At 38.4% G+C, this 15111-nt stretch overlaps 1 protein-coding gene across 2 annotated transcripts in view; it reads right to left on the bottom strand.

Annotated features, from left to right (window-relative positions):
* Nucleotides 1–15111, bottom strand: part of LOC140476194 (echinoderm microtubule-associated protein-like 5) — a 230028-nt gene that overhangs the window by 58201 nt on the left and 156716 nt on the right. For both annotated transcript variants that reach the window (XM_072568398.1, XM_072568400.1), the window contains exon 27: nt 13702–13828. In XM_072568398.1, coding sequence (XP_072424499.1) covers nt 13702–13828 — 127 coding nt within the window. The remainder of the gene's footprint in view (nt 1–13701; nt 13829–15111) is intronic.

The following is a 15111-nucleotide window of genomic DNA, read 5'->3' as shown; positions in this document are numbered from 1 at the left end:
TGGTTTCCACTTAAACATAATGGTATCTCAATAATGGTTACAAGATCACACCCAATAACCTCCACCAGCAGATAAAGGGGAAACAAGTAGATGAATATATTTGGATTTCCAGAGGGCAGTCAATAAGATAGCAAATTAGGGCTATGAAGACAACAGACCATGAGGTTAAGAGCAGAATTTTGTCACATGGTATTCATGTCACATGTTAGGAACAAAAATAAATGAATCAATGGCACAATTAGAGATCAATGGGTATGATCTTATAGGCATTACAGAGACTTGGTTTACAAGGAGATCAAAGCTGGGAACTAAGTATTCAGCGGTAAATGAACTGTTGAAAGGACAAGAAGAAAGGAAAGGGTGTTGGGGTGTTGCAAGAAACAATCTTGGGCTAGAAGACATTGAATATGTATGGCTGGAGGTAATGAATAGCAAAGGAAAGATGATACTCATGGTAATATGTAAAAATTCCTAACAGTACCTATACATTTGAACAGACAATAAAACAGGAGATAATTAGGTCATTTGAAAAGGCAGCACATTAATCACGGCTGACTTTAATCAGCATGTAGATAGGAAAAATCAAATTAGCGAAAGTAGCCACCAGAAATAATTCATGGAACGTATTTGGGACAGTTTCCTAGAGCAATATGTTGTTGATCTAACCAAGCATTAGGATATTCTTGATCTGGTAATGAGTAATGAGGCACATTTAATAAATGATCCGCTGAGTAAAAATCCCCTTGGCAACAATAACCGTGACATCATAGACTTCAGCATTCAGTTTGGGAGTGAAAAACACAGCTTAGAAATTAGAGCAGTGTTGGCCAGAGTGGACTGGAAAACAAGTTTAGCAGAAAGGAAGGTTAATGAATAACAGGTCGACATTTAAAACATCCTTCATTGCTCACAACAGATATATCTCTCAATGAAGAAGAATTCTAAATAAAGGTTCACCATGGTTAGCCAAAGAAATTAAGGATAACATGAAATTGAAAGAAAAAGTATCCCATGTAACTAGAAATACAGTATCCCAAGATTCTGGAAAAGTCCCAGAGGATTGGAAAACTGCTAATGTAACATCTCTATTCAACAGAAACAAAGAACAGGTAACTTTCAGCCACTTAGTTTAACACCTGTCATTGGGAAAAATGTTATCCTATTATAAAGGACGTAAAAGCAGAGCATTTAGAAATACATTTAGAGTCAGCATAGCTTCATGGAGGGGAAATCTTGCCAGACAAATTATCAGAATTCTTTAAGGAGGTAATAAGCAAGCAGATAAAGGGGAAACAAGTAGATGAATATATCTGGATTTCCAGAGGGCAGTCAATAAGATAGCAAATTAGGGCTACTGAAGACAACAGACCATGGGGTTAGGAGCAGAATTTTTGCATAGATTGAGGATTGGTGAGGATTGGCTAACTAACAGACAGGGTAAATGCAGGAAGGATGTTCCTGATAACTGGGAGTGCAGAACTAGGGTACACAGTTAAGGACATTGGGTAGGCCATTTGGGACTGAGATGAGGAGAAGTATCTTCACCCACAGGGTTGAGAGCATGTGAAATTTTCTGCCATAAGGAGTGATTGAGACTATAACACTCAATGTTTCCAAGAAAGAGTTAGATATAGTTCCTAGGGCTGAAGGGATCAAAAGATATGGGGCAAAAGCATGAATAGGGTACTGAGTTGGACAATAGATATTGAATGGCCTACTCCTGGTCCATTTTTGTACGTTTCTGTGTCATAGAAATAGAGTGGGGATAAGAAGGACATTTTCAGGATAGTAACTTGTAAGAACTGAAGTACCACAGTATGATTCCATAATTATTTATAACATATGTTAATAACCTGGATGACAGGAGTGAATATAATGTCACCAATTTGAGGATGACTCAAAACTATGTGGAAGGGAAAGTGATGAGGATGACACAAAGAGTCTACAGAAGAATATGTACAGGTTGGGTGAGTGAGTAAAAACTTTGCAGATATGAACATATGAATGTAGAAACAAAGAACAAGAGTAGGCCATTTGGTCATTCGAGTCTGCTCCATTCAATAAGATCATGACTGATCTGATTTTATACCTCAGCTCTAGTTGAATTAGTAGTAAATCTTTCCAGAAATGCTTCCAAATGCATTTACATTCTACTGTAAGTATGGTGATTGGTAATGCACACAGTATGCCATGATGCAATTGCATCAATGTGTTGTATAACTGAAGCATAACCTCTCTACCTGTGCATTGAATTCCCCTCACAATAAAACATAACATTCTATTTGAATCATAGGATCCATATAGTGTGGAAACAGGCCATCTGGCCCAAGTCCACACCGACCCTCTGAAGAGTAACCCTTCCAGACCCATTCCCCCACTCTAATCCTAACTCAACATTTCTCTTGACTAAAGCACTTAATCTACACAGCGATGAACACTATGGGCAATTTAGCACGGCCAATTCACCCAACCTGCACATCTTTGGACTGTGGGAGGAAACTGAAGCACCTGGAGAAAACCCACACAGACACAGGGAGAATGTGCAAACTCCACACAGCCAGTCGCCCGAGGTTGGAATTGAACCCAGGTTGCTGCCACTGTGAAGCAGCATAGCTAACCACTGAACCACCATGTTGCTGATTTGCTTTCCTGATTACTTGCTGTACCTGCACATTAACCTTCTATGATTCATGCACAAGGACACCCAAGTATCTCTCTATCTCAAGCTCTTCAACATTTCACTATTAAGATTTTTTGTATTCTGTCAAAATGCACAATTTCATACTTTCCCACAGTATGCTCCATTTGCCAGATCATTGCCCACTCACATATGCCATCTCTATCCCTTTGTAGGCTCCTAATATCCCCATCACAACAAACAGGTCATTCTGCTAATAACGTGGATTTCAATAACCAAATTCACTATTATGTGATTGACGAATTGGGGCACTGATTGTATAGCGCAAAATTTTAAAACATGTATTGGCTGAAATGCGGTCACATCACCAACAATTTAAGCACTGTTTCTAAAGTGCAATTTTTCTATAGCACATTGTTGCACATGACGCAACCATCATGTTATAGAAGAATTACCAGTACTTTCCAATCTATCATTGTGTCATTATCAGATTTAGCTATCATGCCTTCTGTCCCTTCATCCAAATCATTATATAAATTGTAAACAATTAAACCCCCAGCACTGACCCATGGCATACCACTTGTTACATTCTTCCAGTCTGAACAAAGATCCATTTATTCCTACTTTTTGCTTTGTGTTAGCTGGCCAACCTTCTACCCAAGCCAATATTTGCCCTCTGCAACATTTATTGCAGAAAATAAAATTACTTTTGATGTGGCACTTTATCAAATGTCTTCTGATAATCTAAGTACAGTACACTCGCTGGTTCCCCTTTACCTTTAGCACAAGTTACTTCATTAAAAGATTTGACTAAATTAAACACTACTGTACTTCTACAAAACTATGTTGGTCCCAGCTGATTACATTGAACTTATCCAAGTGTCCTGTTATAAGTCTTTTATAATAGCTATTAATATATTCCTTATGATAGATGTTTTATGCTATCTGGCTTGTACCTCCCTGCTTTCTGCCTCCCCCCCTAATTAAATAAAGGAGTTACATGAGCTATTTTCCAATTTAAAGGAACCTTTCCACAATTTTATCAGTTTTTAAAACTTAAAACCAAAGCATCAACTATCTTATTAGTTACTTCTTTCAAGAACCTCAGATTCAGTCAGTCAGTCAGGGTCCAAGGATGTGTCACCTCACATTTCCAACAATTTACTCAGTGATACAATTTTAATTTTCCCAAGTTTCTCCCTCCCTTTCAATTTCTGATTTATAATGACTTCCAGGATGTTACTTACACCTTGTTTAGTAAAGACTGATACAGTATCTGTTCAATTCATCTGCCGTCTCTTTATCCTCTATTACCAATTCCCCACACTCATTTTCTATAGGACCAACACTATTTTTTAAAAATATATATTAGATGGAATATAATGTGAAAAAAATGAGGTTATGCAAGAAGAATAGAGAAGCAAATATTATTTTAGTACACAAAGACTGCAGAAAACTGCAGCACAGAAGGATTTAAAGATCCATGTGCATAAATGGCAAAATGACTAGCTTAGAAGTTCAGCAAATTGAATGTTGGTCTTTTATTTCAAAGGAAATTGAATATAAAAATAGGGAAGTCATGATAAAGCTATATGAGGTACTAATTAGACCACATCTAAAATACTATGAACAGTTTTGGTATCTGTGGAAAAATATATTGGTAATGGAGGCAGTCAAGCAATGGTTCACGAGATTGAGCCTGGGTATGATGGAATTGTCTTGAGGAGAGGTTGAATAGGTTGCATCAAATGTTGGGACTATACTCATTGGAGTTTAGAACAATAAGAGGGAACCTTGTTGCAAGATTCAAGATTCTTAGAGAACTTGCCAAAGTAGATGCTCAGAGTTATTTCTGTGGGGGAATCTAGGACCAAAAGCATAATCCCAGAGTAATGGGTTACATATTTAAGAGAGGGATGAGGAGGAATTTCTTCTCTCAAACAGCAGTGAATCTGTGGAATTCTTTACTGCAGAGAGCAATAGAAGTTGAGTCACTAAATTCTGTCCCAGTCTTGAGCATGCTTACATCAGTGAGGGGGACAAGAGCAATGGAGAAAAGGCAGAAAACTGGACTTGAGGATTATCATAACAGCCATGATCTCATTGAATAGGAAAGCAAATCCAATGGTTGACTTTGCTCTCACAACCTATGGTCTCACATCCTCTGGTCTCATTTGCTCTTGCTAAATGTAAAATTTGACATAAACCAGCACTATCAGGAAGCAATTTAAAATGTAAACTCAAATAAGTCTGCATTTAAAAAATCTCTTGTTACAGTTGAGTGTTAACTTGGTGCTGTTTTACTTATGCAGTTTATCTGTTGTATTGCAAAATAGTGACTATTTTTAGTCAGAGTGCCCAGTCCACTGCTTGTGAGGAATATATATTTTTAATAAATGAAAACAATGTTTACAAAATACACAAAACCATCTACTAGTTAAAATGCTATATAGTAGTTGACTTCTTCATTAATTTCGTGACATGCTAATCATTTTAAATTTATGTATTAGTGGATTTGTTGCAAAATCAATGTTGAAAGCCTCCTCAAAGGACTGTAAACAGACACAATTCATGAAATCAGCAATGATCCCTAACTCAATATGGGGGCTTGGCCAGTCTTGTGAGCATATTGGCTCCTAGCCCAATGTAAAAGATCAGGAGCATAATTTGTAAATGCAAAGTGCGTTTTAAAATTCTGCAATCTAGTTCAGCAAGTTTTGGCAAATTGCCATGTAAAACCATGCGATTGATGAAAATTCATCCCCACTATAATGGCAGGCAATATGCCATTAAAATGTTATAACTTATAAATGAATATCTAGAGAAATTGAACCAAGTGGTTTTAATAAATCATGTAAAAATAGATTGGAAAGCCTGGCTTATGGACAAGTCTTTTAATTCATGGAGTGTAGATGTGACTAGCTAAACCAGTATTATTTCCCATCCTCAATTGCCCTTGAGAAGGTGGTGGTGGGTTGCTTTCTTGACTTAGTACAGTCCTTGTCAGGTGGGTGGGAGGGTATGTGTTAGGCTAGAGGGGAGTAATTTCCAAAAATAGTAACAGCTGAAGGGTGTTGGCTATTAATTCAGGTTAAATTAAGTTCAATAGGCCTTGACTTGGGAGAGTAATACTTCATGTAGGTTTTCTAGGTGTGTCACAGAAACTTGGGTCTTCAAGATATTGGCAATTCAAACCTGTTACACCATTCAGTAAGATCATGATTCATCTGGATCTGATATCAACTTCACTTTTGTGCCCAAAGTCTTAGACTCCCTTACATAATAAACGGCGGCATGGTGGCTCAGCGGTTAGCACTGCTGCCTCACAGCACCAGGGCCTGGGTTCAATTCCACTCTCGAGCGATTGTGTGAAGTTTTGCACATTCTCCCCAAATCTGTGTGGGTTTCCTCTGGGTGCTCCAGTTTTCTCCCACACTCTAAAGATATACAGGTTAGGTGGATTGGTCGTGCTAAATTGCTTATAGTGTCCAGGGACAGGTAAGCTAGCTGTGGGAAATACAGGGTTACAAGGGTAGGTAAGGTATGCTGTTCAGAAGGTAGGTGTGGACTCATTTGGCCAAACTGTAGGGATTCTATGAAAAAGTCTCTTCAACTATCTTGAATAAAGTTAAATACAGCCTCTATTGCGTTCTGAGGAAGAGAATTCTATATGCTGATAACCTGAGTGAAAAACGACATCTTAAAAGGCAGCCTCTTCTCCTTAAACTGGGTCCACTAACTCTAGTCTCCCCACAAAAAGTATCCACTCTTTCAAGTCCAATCAGGATCTTGTATATAACAATAAGATCATCTCCCATTTTTCAAAAATCCAATGGCCATAGGCCCAACCTGTTCAACCTTGTCTTCATAAGGTCAGCCTTTCATCCCAGGAATGTGTCAGTTGAACCTTCTTTGAACGTCTTCTGATACAATTGTATTTTCCTTTACAAAAATACAGACCAAAACTATACACTGTACTCCTGATGTGGTCTCACATTTGCCCTTTATAGCTGCAGTAAAACTTTCCCACTTTTATTTCTTACAAAAGGAATGAAACATTCCCTACACTTTCCCAATCATTTGCTGTATCTGCATTCTAATGTGAGATCGTGTACCAGGACACCTATCCCACTATAACATTGAATTTATAGTATCTCTTTATTTAATTAATGTACTACTTATCTATTCTTCCTGCTAAAGTGAATGAGTTCACTTTCTCCCACATCATAATCAATCTGTTAAAATTTTGCCTACTCACTTAACCTGTCTGTATCACTTTGCATGCACATTGCCCCCTTTTCAAAACTTACTTTCCTATCTATTTTTGTGCCACCACCAAAATTAGCAACCACACATTCAATGCAACCATATATTAAATCCCTTCATCCAAGATATTGACGTAGATTATAAATTTCTTTGGAATAGATTGAGGCCCTGCCATTGATCCCTCTGGCATTCCACCAGTATCAGCTTACCAAAGCAAAAATAGACCCAATTACACCTAATCATTGCTTCCTGTTAGCTAACCAATTCTTTATCCATACTATTGTGAACTCTTGCATCAGCTCATATTCTGTGCAACAACCTTTGATGTGGCATCTATCAAACGTCTTTTGAAAATCCAAATCTATTTGTTTCCCTGCATCCACCTTTCTCATTACTTCCTCAAAGAGTTCTTCATATGCTTGTAACGACAATTTTCTTTTCACAAAGCCATGATGACTCTGCCTGATCATATTATGATGTTTTAAGTATCACCTCCTTAATAATGGATTCTCGCAATGTCCCTGTGACAGACTTTAGCCTTACCGGCCTAGAATTTTCTACCGATTGTCTCTCCATTCTTGAATAAATGTTTTACAAGCTATTTTGCACTCTGCATGGACCTAACAGAATCTAAGGAATTTTGGAAGATTATAATATTCACATTACTATCTCTGAAGCCATTTCTTTTAGGATTCTGGAATGCAGGCTCACTCCTAAAGACGTGTCATCATTTAGCTCTAATTGTTTTCCCACTACATTTTCTCTGTTGGTGATTGTTTTAAATTCCTCCCTCCCACTGCTTAATTTTCAAATATCTTTGGGAAGTTTTACCTCCAACATTGGGGTGTGTATCAGTTCCTTTCTAGTCCCACTCCTCCATTGTCTCCATAAATTAAAATTTTAAATCAGGGTGCTGCTATAGATACTTATATAGATTTTAGACTGTATCTTGTTTAGTATTAGAAAGAATTCAGCCAGATTTCTTTTATCAAAGAATAATAAGCTTACTATAAATATAACTTAAATAAACACGCAAAGATTGACAACAAAGATTTATACTGTGTTAGTATAGATGTGACTTATATACTAACATGACAAATATAACATGAAGCAAATACTGATAACATTGGTTGAACATCCCAGAAAACACATCAAACAGATGGAATCAAAACATATTACTGACAAGTATTAGTTGTGGGCTTTTTCATCATCACTCACAGCTACACTGAACTCTTAATGACACACAGTTCTTGGGACATTTCTGGAGCCCCTTGACTCCAACACTAAACTGCCTACTAATTCCTTGTTTGCTTTATCAGTTCCATCAACTTAGAGCTATCTAATTGTTCTCAACTTCTCACCGACTTCCCAACTTCTCAGACACAGTATAATTCAGTTGCGGTTTCAAAGGTACAGGTTAAATGTTCTTTTCTGTATAAAGCTTGCTTCTGACATTGTCTCTAAGTCCAACTAACTGAGCCTCTGGCAGGGTAGGACATAATGCTGAGGCATCTAATAGCCTGACAAGCCCCCAGTTTGCTCTTAAGTGACTGTTTGGAGTGTGATCTGATGGTCCTTCTTGCCAGTTGGGGTGGAGTGGCAGTTACCCACCACCACACTTGTGCAAAGTACTAAATTTAGCCCAAAATAATTGTTCAACACCTCGGTCATTTCATTGTTATCTATTACCATTTCCCAGATTCACTCTCCAGAGGATCAACAGGAGGTGTAGTTTTTTTTTTGTCTTGTTTAAATACTTGTTGAAACTGTTACTATCTCCTTTTATATTATTAACTAGCTTTCTCTCATATTCCAACTTCTTCCTCTTTATTTAGTTTATACTTTGCTTCTTAAAATCTGACCAATCTACCACAAATCTATGTAGATTTGCTGAATGTTTATTTCAAGCTTATACGTTCCTTAACATCTTTATTTAACCATGGATGAAAGATTCTTCTCAAAAAGTCATCTAATGATCGTGTTGAAAGTGCAATAACTAGTTGTTAGGGTAGACAGATTTAAGTTTAGCTTTGATGGCCTACATTAGATTCATCTACAGGGTGGTAAGAGACTAGAAAGTGTAGATTTACAAAGGGACACGTGTTCTTGTCAATGATTCATTGAAGACTAACATGCAAGCTCAGTAAGCAAAATGAAGATTAATGGCATGTTAGCTTATTTCACAAGAGGATTTGCATACATGATTAGCAAAATCTTCCTTCAATTATATAACAGCTTTATTAGATCACATTTAGAACAGAGAACATAGAATACAGCACAGAACAGGACATTTCGGCCCTCGATGTTGTGCCAACCTGTGAACTAATCTAAGCTCATCCTCCTACACTAAGCCCATCTCCCTAATGTGGCTGGGTTAACTGCATTGGCAGGCAGGGCATTCCATGCCCTAACCACTCTCTGAGTAAAGAACCTGCCTCTGACATCGGTCTTAAATCTATCACCACTCAATTTGTAGCTATGCCTCCTCGTACAAGGTGACGTCATCATCCTAGAAAAAAGACTTTCATTGTCCACCCTATCTAATCCTCTGATCATCTTGTATGTCTCTATCAAATCACCTCTTAGCCTTCTTCTTTCCAATGAGAACAGACCCAAGTCTCTCAGCCTTTCCTCATAAGAGCCTCCCTCCAGACCAGGCAACATCCTGGTAAATCTTCTCTGCACCTTTTCCAATGTTTCTACATCCTTCCTGTAATGGGGTGACCAGAACTGTATACAATCTTCCAAGCGTGGCCACACTAGCATTTTGTATAGTTGCAACATGTCATTACGGCTCCGGAACTCAATCCCTCTACCAAAAATACCTAACATACTGTATGCCTTCTTAACAGTACTATCAACCTGAGTGGCAACTTGCAGGCATCTCTGTACGCAGACTCCAAGATCCCTCTGCACATCCACACTACCAAGAATCTTTCCAATGACCCAGTACTCTGCCTTCCTGTTATTCTTCCCAAAGTGAATCACCTCACATTTCTCTGCATTGAACTCCATTTGCCACCTCTCAGCCCAATTCTGCAGTTTATCCAAGTCCCCCTGCAACCTGCAACATTCTTCCACACTGTCCACTACTCCACCGACTTTAGTGTCATGTGCAAACTTACTAACCCATCCACCTATGCCTGCGTCCAAGTCATTTATAAAAATGACAAACAGTAGTGGTCCCAAAACAGATCCTTGTGGCACACCACTAGTAACTGGACTCCAGGCTGAATATTTTCCATTAACCACCACTCGCTGCCTTCTTTCAGAAAGCCAGTTTCTAATCCAAACTGTTAAATCACCCTCAATCCCATGCCTCAGTATTTTCTCCAACAGCCCGCCATGTGGAACCTTATCAAAGACTTTACTGAATTCCATGTACGTCACATCAACTGCCCTACCCTCATCCACATGCGTGGTCATCTTCTCAAAAAACTCAGTGAGGTTTGTGAGACATGACCTGCCCTTGACGAAACCATGTGGGCTATCTGCAATCAAATTGTTGCTTGCTAGATCATAATAAATTCTATCTCTTATAATCCTTTCCAAAACTTTTCCTACAAAATACGTAAGGCTCACTGGTCTATAGTTACCTGGGTCATCTCTACTGCCCTTCTTGAACAGGGGCACAACATTTGCAATCCTCCAGTCCTGTGGTACTAAACCTGTAGACAATGACCACTCAAAGATTAAAGCCAAAAGCTCTGCTATCTCCTCTCTAGCTTCCCAGAGAATCCTCGGATAAATCTCATCCTGCCCAGGGGACTTGTCTACTTTCACTCCTTCTAGAATTGATAACACCTGTTTGTAACTAACCTCGATCCTTTCTAGTCTAATATCTTAACTCTCTCTTTGAATCCTTCCTAGCTGATCTGTAACTCTCCATTGCCTCATCTGAACCACCTTGTCTCATCGTCACATAAGCCTCCTTCTTCCTCTTAACAAGAGATGCAATTTCTGTAGTAAACCATGGTTCCCTTACCTTATCACTTCCTCCCAGCCTGACAGGGACATACCTATTAAGGACATACAATATCTGTTCCTTAAACCATCTCCACATTTCGATTGACCCATCCCCTGCATTTTGCTGCCCCATTCTATGCAACCTAAGTCTTGCCTAATTGCATTATAATTGCCCTTCTCCCATCAATAACTCTTGCCATGTGACATGCACCTACCCTTTTCCATTGTTAAGCTAAATGTAACCGAACGATGGTTACTTTCTCCAAAGTACTCACCTACCACTAAATTGAACACCTCGTCTGGTTCATTACCAAGTCCCAGATCCAGTGTGGCCTCCCCTCTTGTCGGCCCTTCGACATACTGTGTCAGGAAACCCTCCTGTACACATTGGACAAAAACTGATCCATCCGATGTACTAGAGTTATAGTATTTCCAGTCAATGTTGGGGAAGCTGAAGTCCCCCATAATGACCACCCTGTTCCTTTCACTCCTACCTAGAATTGTTTTGCCGATTCATTTGGAATATTGTAAGTGGTTTTGCTCCCTTTACGTTAGGAAGGGTGTTATTATCATAGAGAGGATGCAATTAAGGTTCATCAAACTTAATCCCAGGATGGCAGGATTGTTCTGCGAAAACATTTAGGAAAACTAGGCCTGTATTCTCAAGAGTTTCAAAGAATCACTATCAATCTCACTGAAATATGTGCAGGTTAGGCATACTAAATTGCCCCGTTGTGTGCAAGGAAATGCAAACAAAATGGATTAGCCATGGTAAATATGGGGTTACGGGGAATTCAGGGTAGAGGGGGGGTGGTTGCTGACCTGGGTGGGATGCTCTTCAGAGGTTTGGTGACTCGATGCGCTGATTGACCTCTATCTGCATTATAGGGATTCTATGATGCTCTTCTACTATATTCTATAGTACTTAAAGGGATAGACAAGGTAGATGCAGGTAATAATGTGGGGAAAAGGCATTGAAGTGGTTGTTCAGCCATGATCATATTGAATAGTGGAGCAAGCTCACTGGGTTTGACTGCTACTCCCATATTCCTTTGCACTTTATCTGAGGTTCACAGGCATTTGTTCCAATGTTAGCACTGCAAGCATCTTTGAGTTCACATGTGGTCAGCATGTTATGAGTTCCTTAGCACGTATGGGAAAGGATAGTCTGTGTGCGACCTCATTGATTTTCAGATGAAGACTGATTGGGTGCCATGCAGGATAGCACTGAAGAATATACTTGCCAAGATGATGGCTGCATGAATTGGGCTATCAGACAGCTTCCTGTAATTGTCAGGGAACATGGAAAAGTCTAGCTCAAACGTCACACAACATTTACTTTTTGTCCCACCACACTCCATGATATGCTTGTCCAATATCTGCCGCAAGTATTTGTGTGGCCAATAAATAGATACATTTTTGTTAAGCAAATATATTAAGGGATATGGGCCTTAAGACAGGGACATTGAATTACATCACAGTTAAGTCTCGATCTCACTGAATGGCAGAACAGGCTCAAGAGGCTGAATGGCCTACTCCTGTCCCTATATTCTCATGTGCAGATCACCATACTCTCTACCCTCCTATGTGTGCAGTAACATTTATTGCCAAATCCACCAGCCCATCACAATTGCTGCCAAAACACCCAATAGTATTCCCTCAAGCTTTGCAATAGCTGAAGTTAGTTGAAAGCTCTTATCTGCAAGTTTGATGGCAAGTCACTTAAATAACTTTAGTGGCAGCTCCCTCATACAACTGCATGTATATTTATTTAACAGTGACAAGCAAATGCATTCTGTGAACCCATACAATCCAAGTTTGAAATGTAAGCATCAAGTCATCCAGAATAAGCTTTCAATATCATGACCTGGAAGCTTTTGCTACATACATGGCATGTGCACTTGAGCAGGATGGGCATCCCACTTAGAGCACATATGGAGTCCATAGTATCGACTCCTGCAGCATTATGGAGCTGGATTTCACAACCTTGTAATCTCAACTAAACCAACATTTATGATTAATGATGGAGAAGTAAATGTTAAGAAGAAATAAACCATACTGTTGATGTGGATCATTTAGCTGGTCATTCATGAACTGAACTGTTCATGTCTAAAGAATCATCTCAGGTTGGTAATGTAGACAAAACTAAATAAAGAAATTGTAAAACTTGACAATAATTGAAAACTTTGCAGCAGTGGTAAAGTAATAATTGAAATAACAAGTATTATTTTTCTACAGTGAAACTGATTTATGGAATTACTATACAAAGCACCAAGTAAAATTATATTAAATTTTCATAGTCAGAAATTGAGAATGAAACATTTTTAAAAACTGGGCAAGAGGAGCAAATAAACTAAATTAAAGTGTAGAGTTTGACTTCATCTGATTAATCTACAATAATCAAGTTAGTGCTGATGTTATGTGGAATTTTATTGTTGCCATGATAACTGTTAATACCAGCATAACACTGTACATCTAAAAAGACCCAAAATGAAACCTTTTCCTGAAGTAGCTGACAAATTAGATAAATTGTTGGCATATTTTCCAAGAAAAATGATTATAGTGTCCAGATTTCACTAAATTTCAGAAACCACCAGTAAATCCATTTAATAAATTTGAATCCAATGCCTGGAAACTTGAAATAATACTGGAAAACATTATTTCAGTGTACATACTAACTTGATGCAAAAATTTATGAACACCCTTACTGATAACTTACTCAAGTTTTGTAAAAGTTTTGCTCAAGTACCAAAACCTTCCAAAAGCTATAATCCATATGAATTAAAATGCTGTCTTTGTGGAAACTCAAATTTTCTTTTCGATATAAGTACCTTTCTTCTTGAGAAGGTTCTTTTTGCTGTAAGTGAGGCTTGATTCCAGACATCGGACGAAGACTTGTGGTTAAGGCCCTAATGGTGTAATTGATTTCATTTTCCCGGGTAACATCACTGTCATAACCTACAACAATAAATATTATGTATTAATGGCTAATGCACATTAATCTTTATAACGACTCATGCAAAATTCAAGAAATTTAAACTAGGAAGGAAACAATCATTTAAAAATATTAAGGTGTTAAGTGTAATTTTACTCTTTTTGAATTAATCATCAATTACTAAAAATGTATGATGATTGATGCAATATTTAATCCAAAGGGACAATGGCTGAAAATCACTACTTGAACTACTATTTTTTTCTTTTAATTGGATCAGAGGACATGTGAACAGGAATTGGCTCCTAAGGCCTGCTCTGTTGTTCAATAAGGTCATGGTTGACCTAAGTACTGCATAAATCCCTCCTACACTGATAACTTTTCAACCCTTTCTTATCAAGGATTTATCCACATCCAGCACAAAAATATTGAAACACTGTTTCCTCCACTGTAAAAATATTTGAGGACTTTTTCCATGACCATTTTCAGAAGAGAGTTCCAAAAACTTGTGATCCTATGTGAGAAAAAATATTCTCAGTATCTCTGTTTCAAATTGGATACCCCTTTTTTTAAAAATGGTGACCCTGAGTTTCTCCCACAAGAGAAAACATCCTTTCCACATGCACTCTGTCAAGCCCCTTCAGGATCTTATGTTTCAATGAAGTCACCACCCACTCTTCTGAACTTCAGTGGATTCAAGTCTAGTCTTGGGTTCATGTTACACTATAGGTGACCGCACTATGCTATACACCCTCACACACACACACACGTACACACACACTCTTAGACATGATCATACTCACAAACTCGCTCTCTGAGACACACACACCCATCCTCACACTCACGCACACAGCCTCTCCCAGGCATATATTCTGTCACACTCATGCACACACACACATACACATTCTCCCCACTCTCACTCTCACACAGTGTCTCTCTCTCTCTCTTCACCCCACTCACATGCACATATCCATATAAGTCTATGGGGTGAATTTACATTTGCAGATTTGTATTTGCAGATACATTCTATTTTGTTCAGAAAGCATACAATCTATAGGCAGTCAATATAAATTCCTATTTTGCTAATAGAACCAGTCTGACTCAAGGGTGGGATACAGACAGACTCTAATCTCACAACTTTAATGCATTGTCTGAGCTGAGATGTCACCTTTTTTAAATACTTCTAAAACCTTAAGTTAACTCAGGACTCTGACTTGAAAGAAGTTCTGGGATTTACATATAAAATCAATCAAAATCTGCATCCCCATTCTAAGTGATTAAAGACTTAACAGCAATCCAGGTTTGTTCA

This window comes from Chiloscyllium punctatum, chromosome 4, assembly GCF_047496795.1.
Source record: "Chiloscyllium punctatum isolate Juve2018m chromosome 4, sChiPun1.3, whole genome shotgun sequence".
Lineage (NCBI taxonomy): Eukaryota > Metazoa > Chordata > Chondrichthyes > Orectolobiformes > Hemiscylliidae > Chiloscyllium > Chiloscyllium punctatum.
This window is presented reverse-complemented; position numbering and strand designations above follow the sequence as displayed.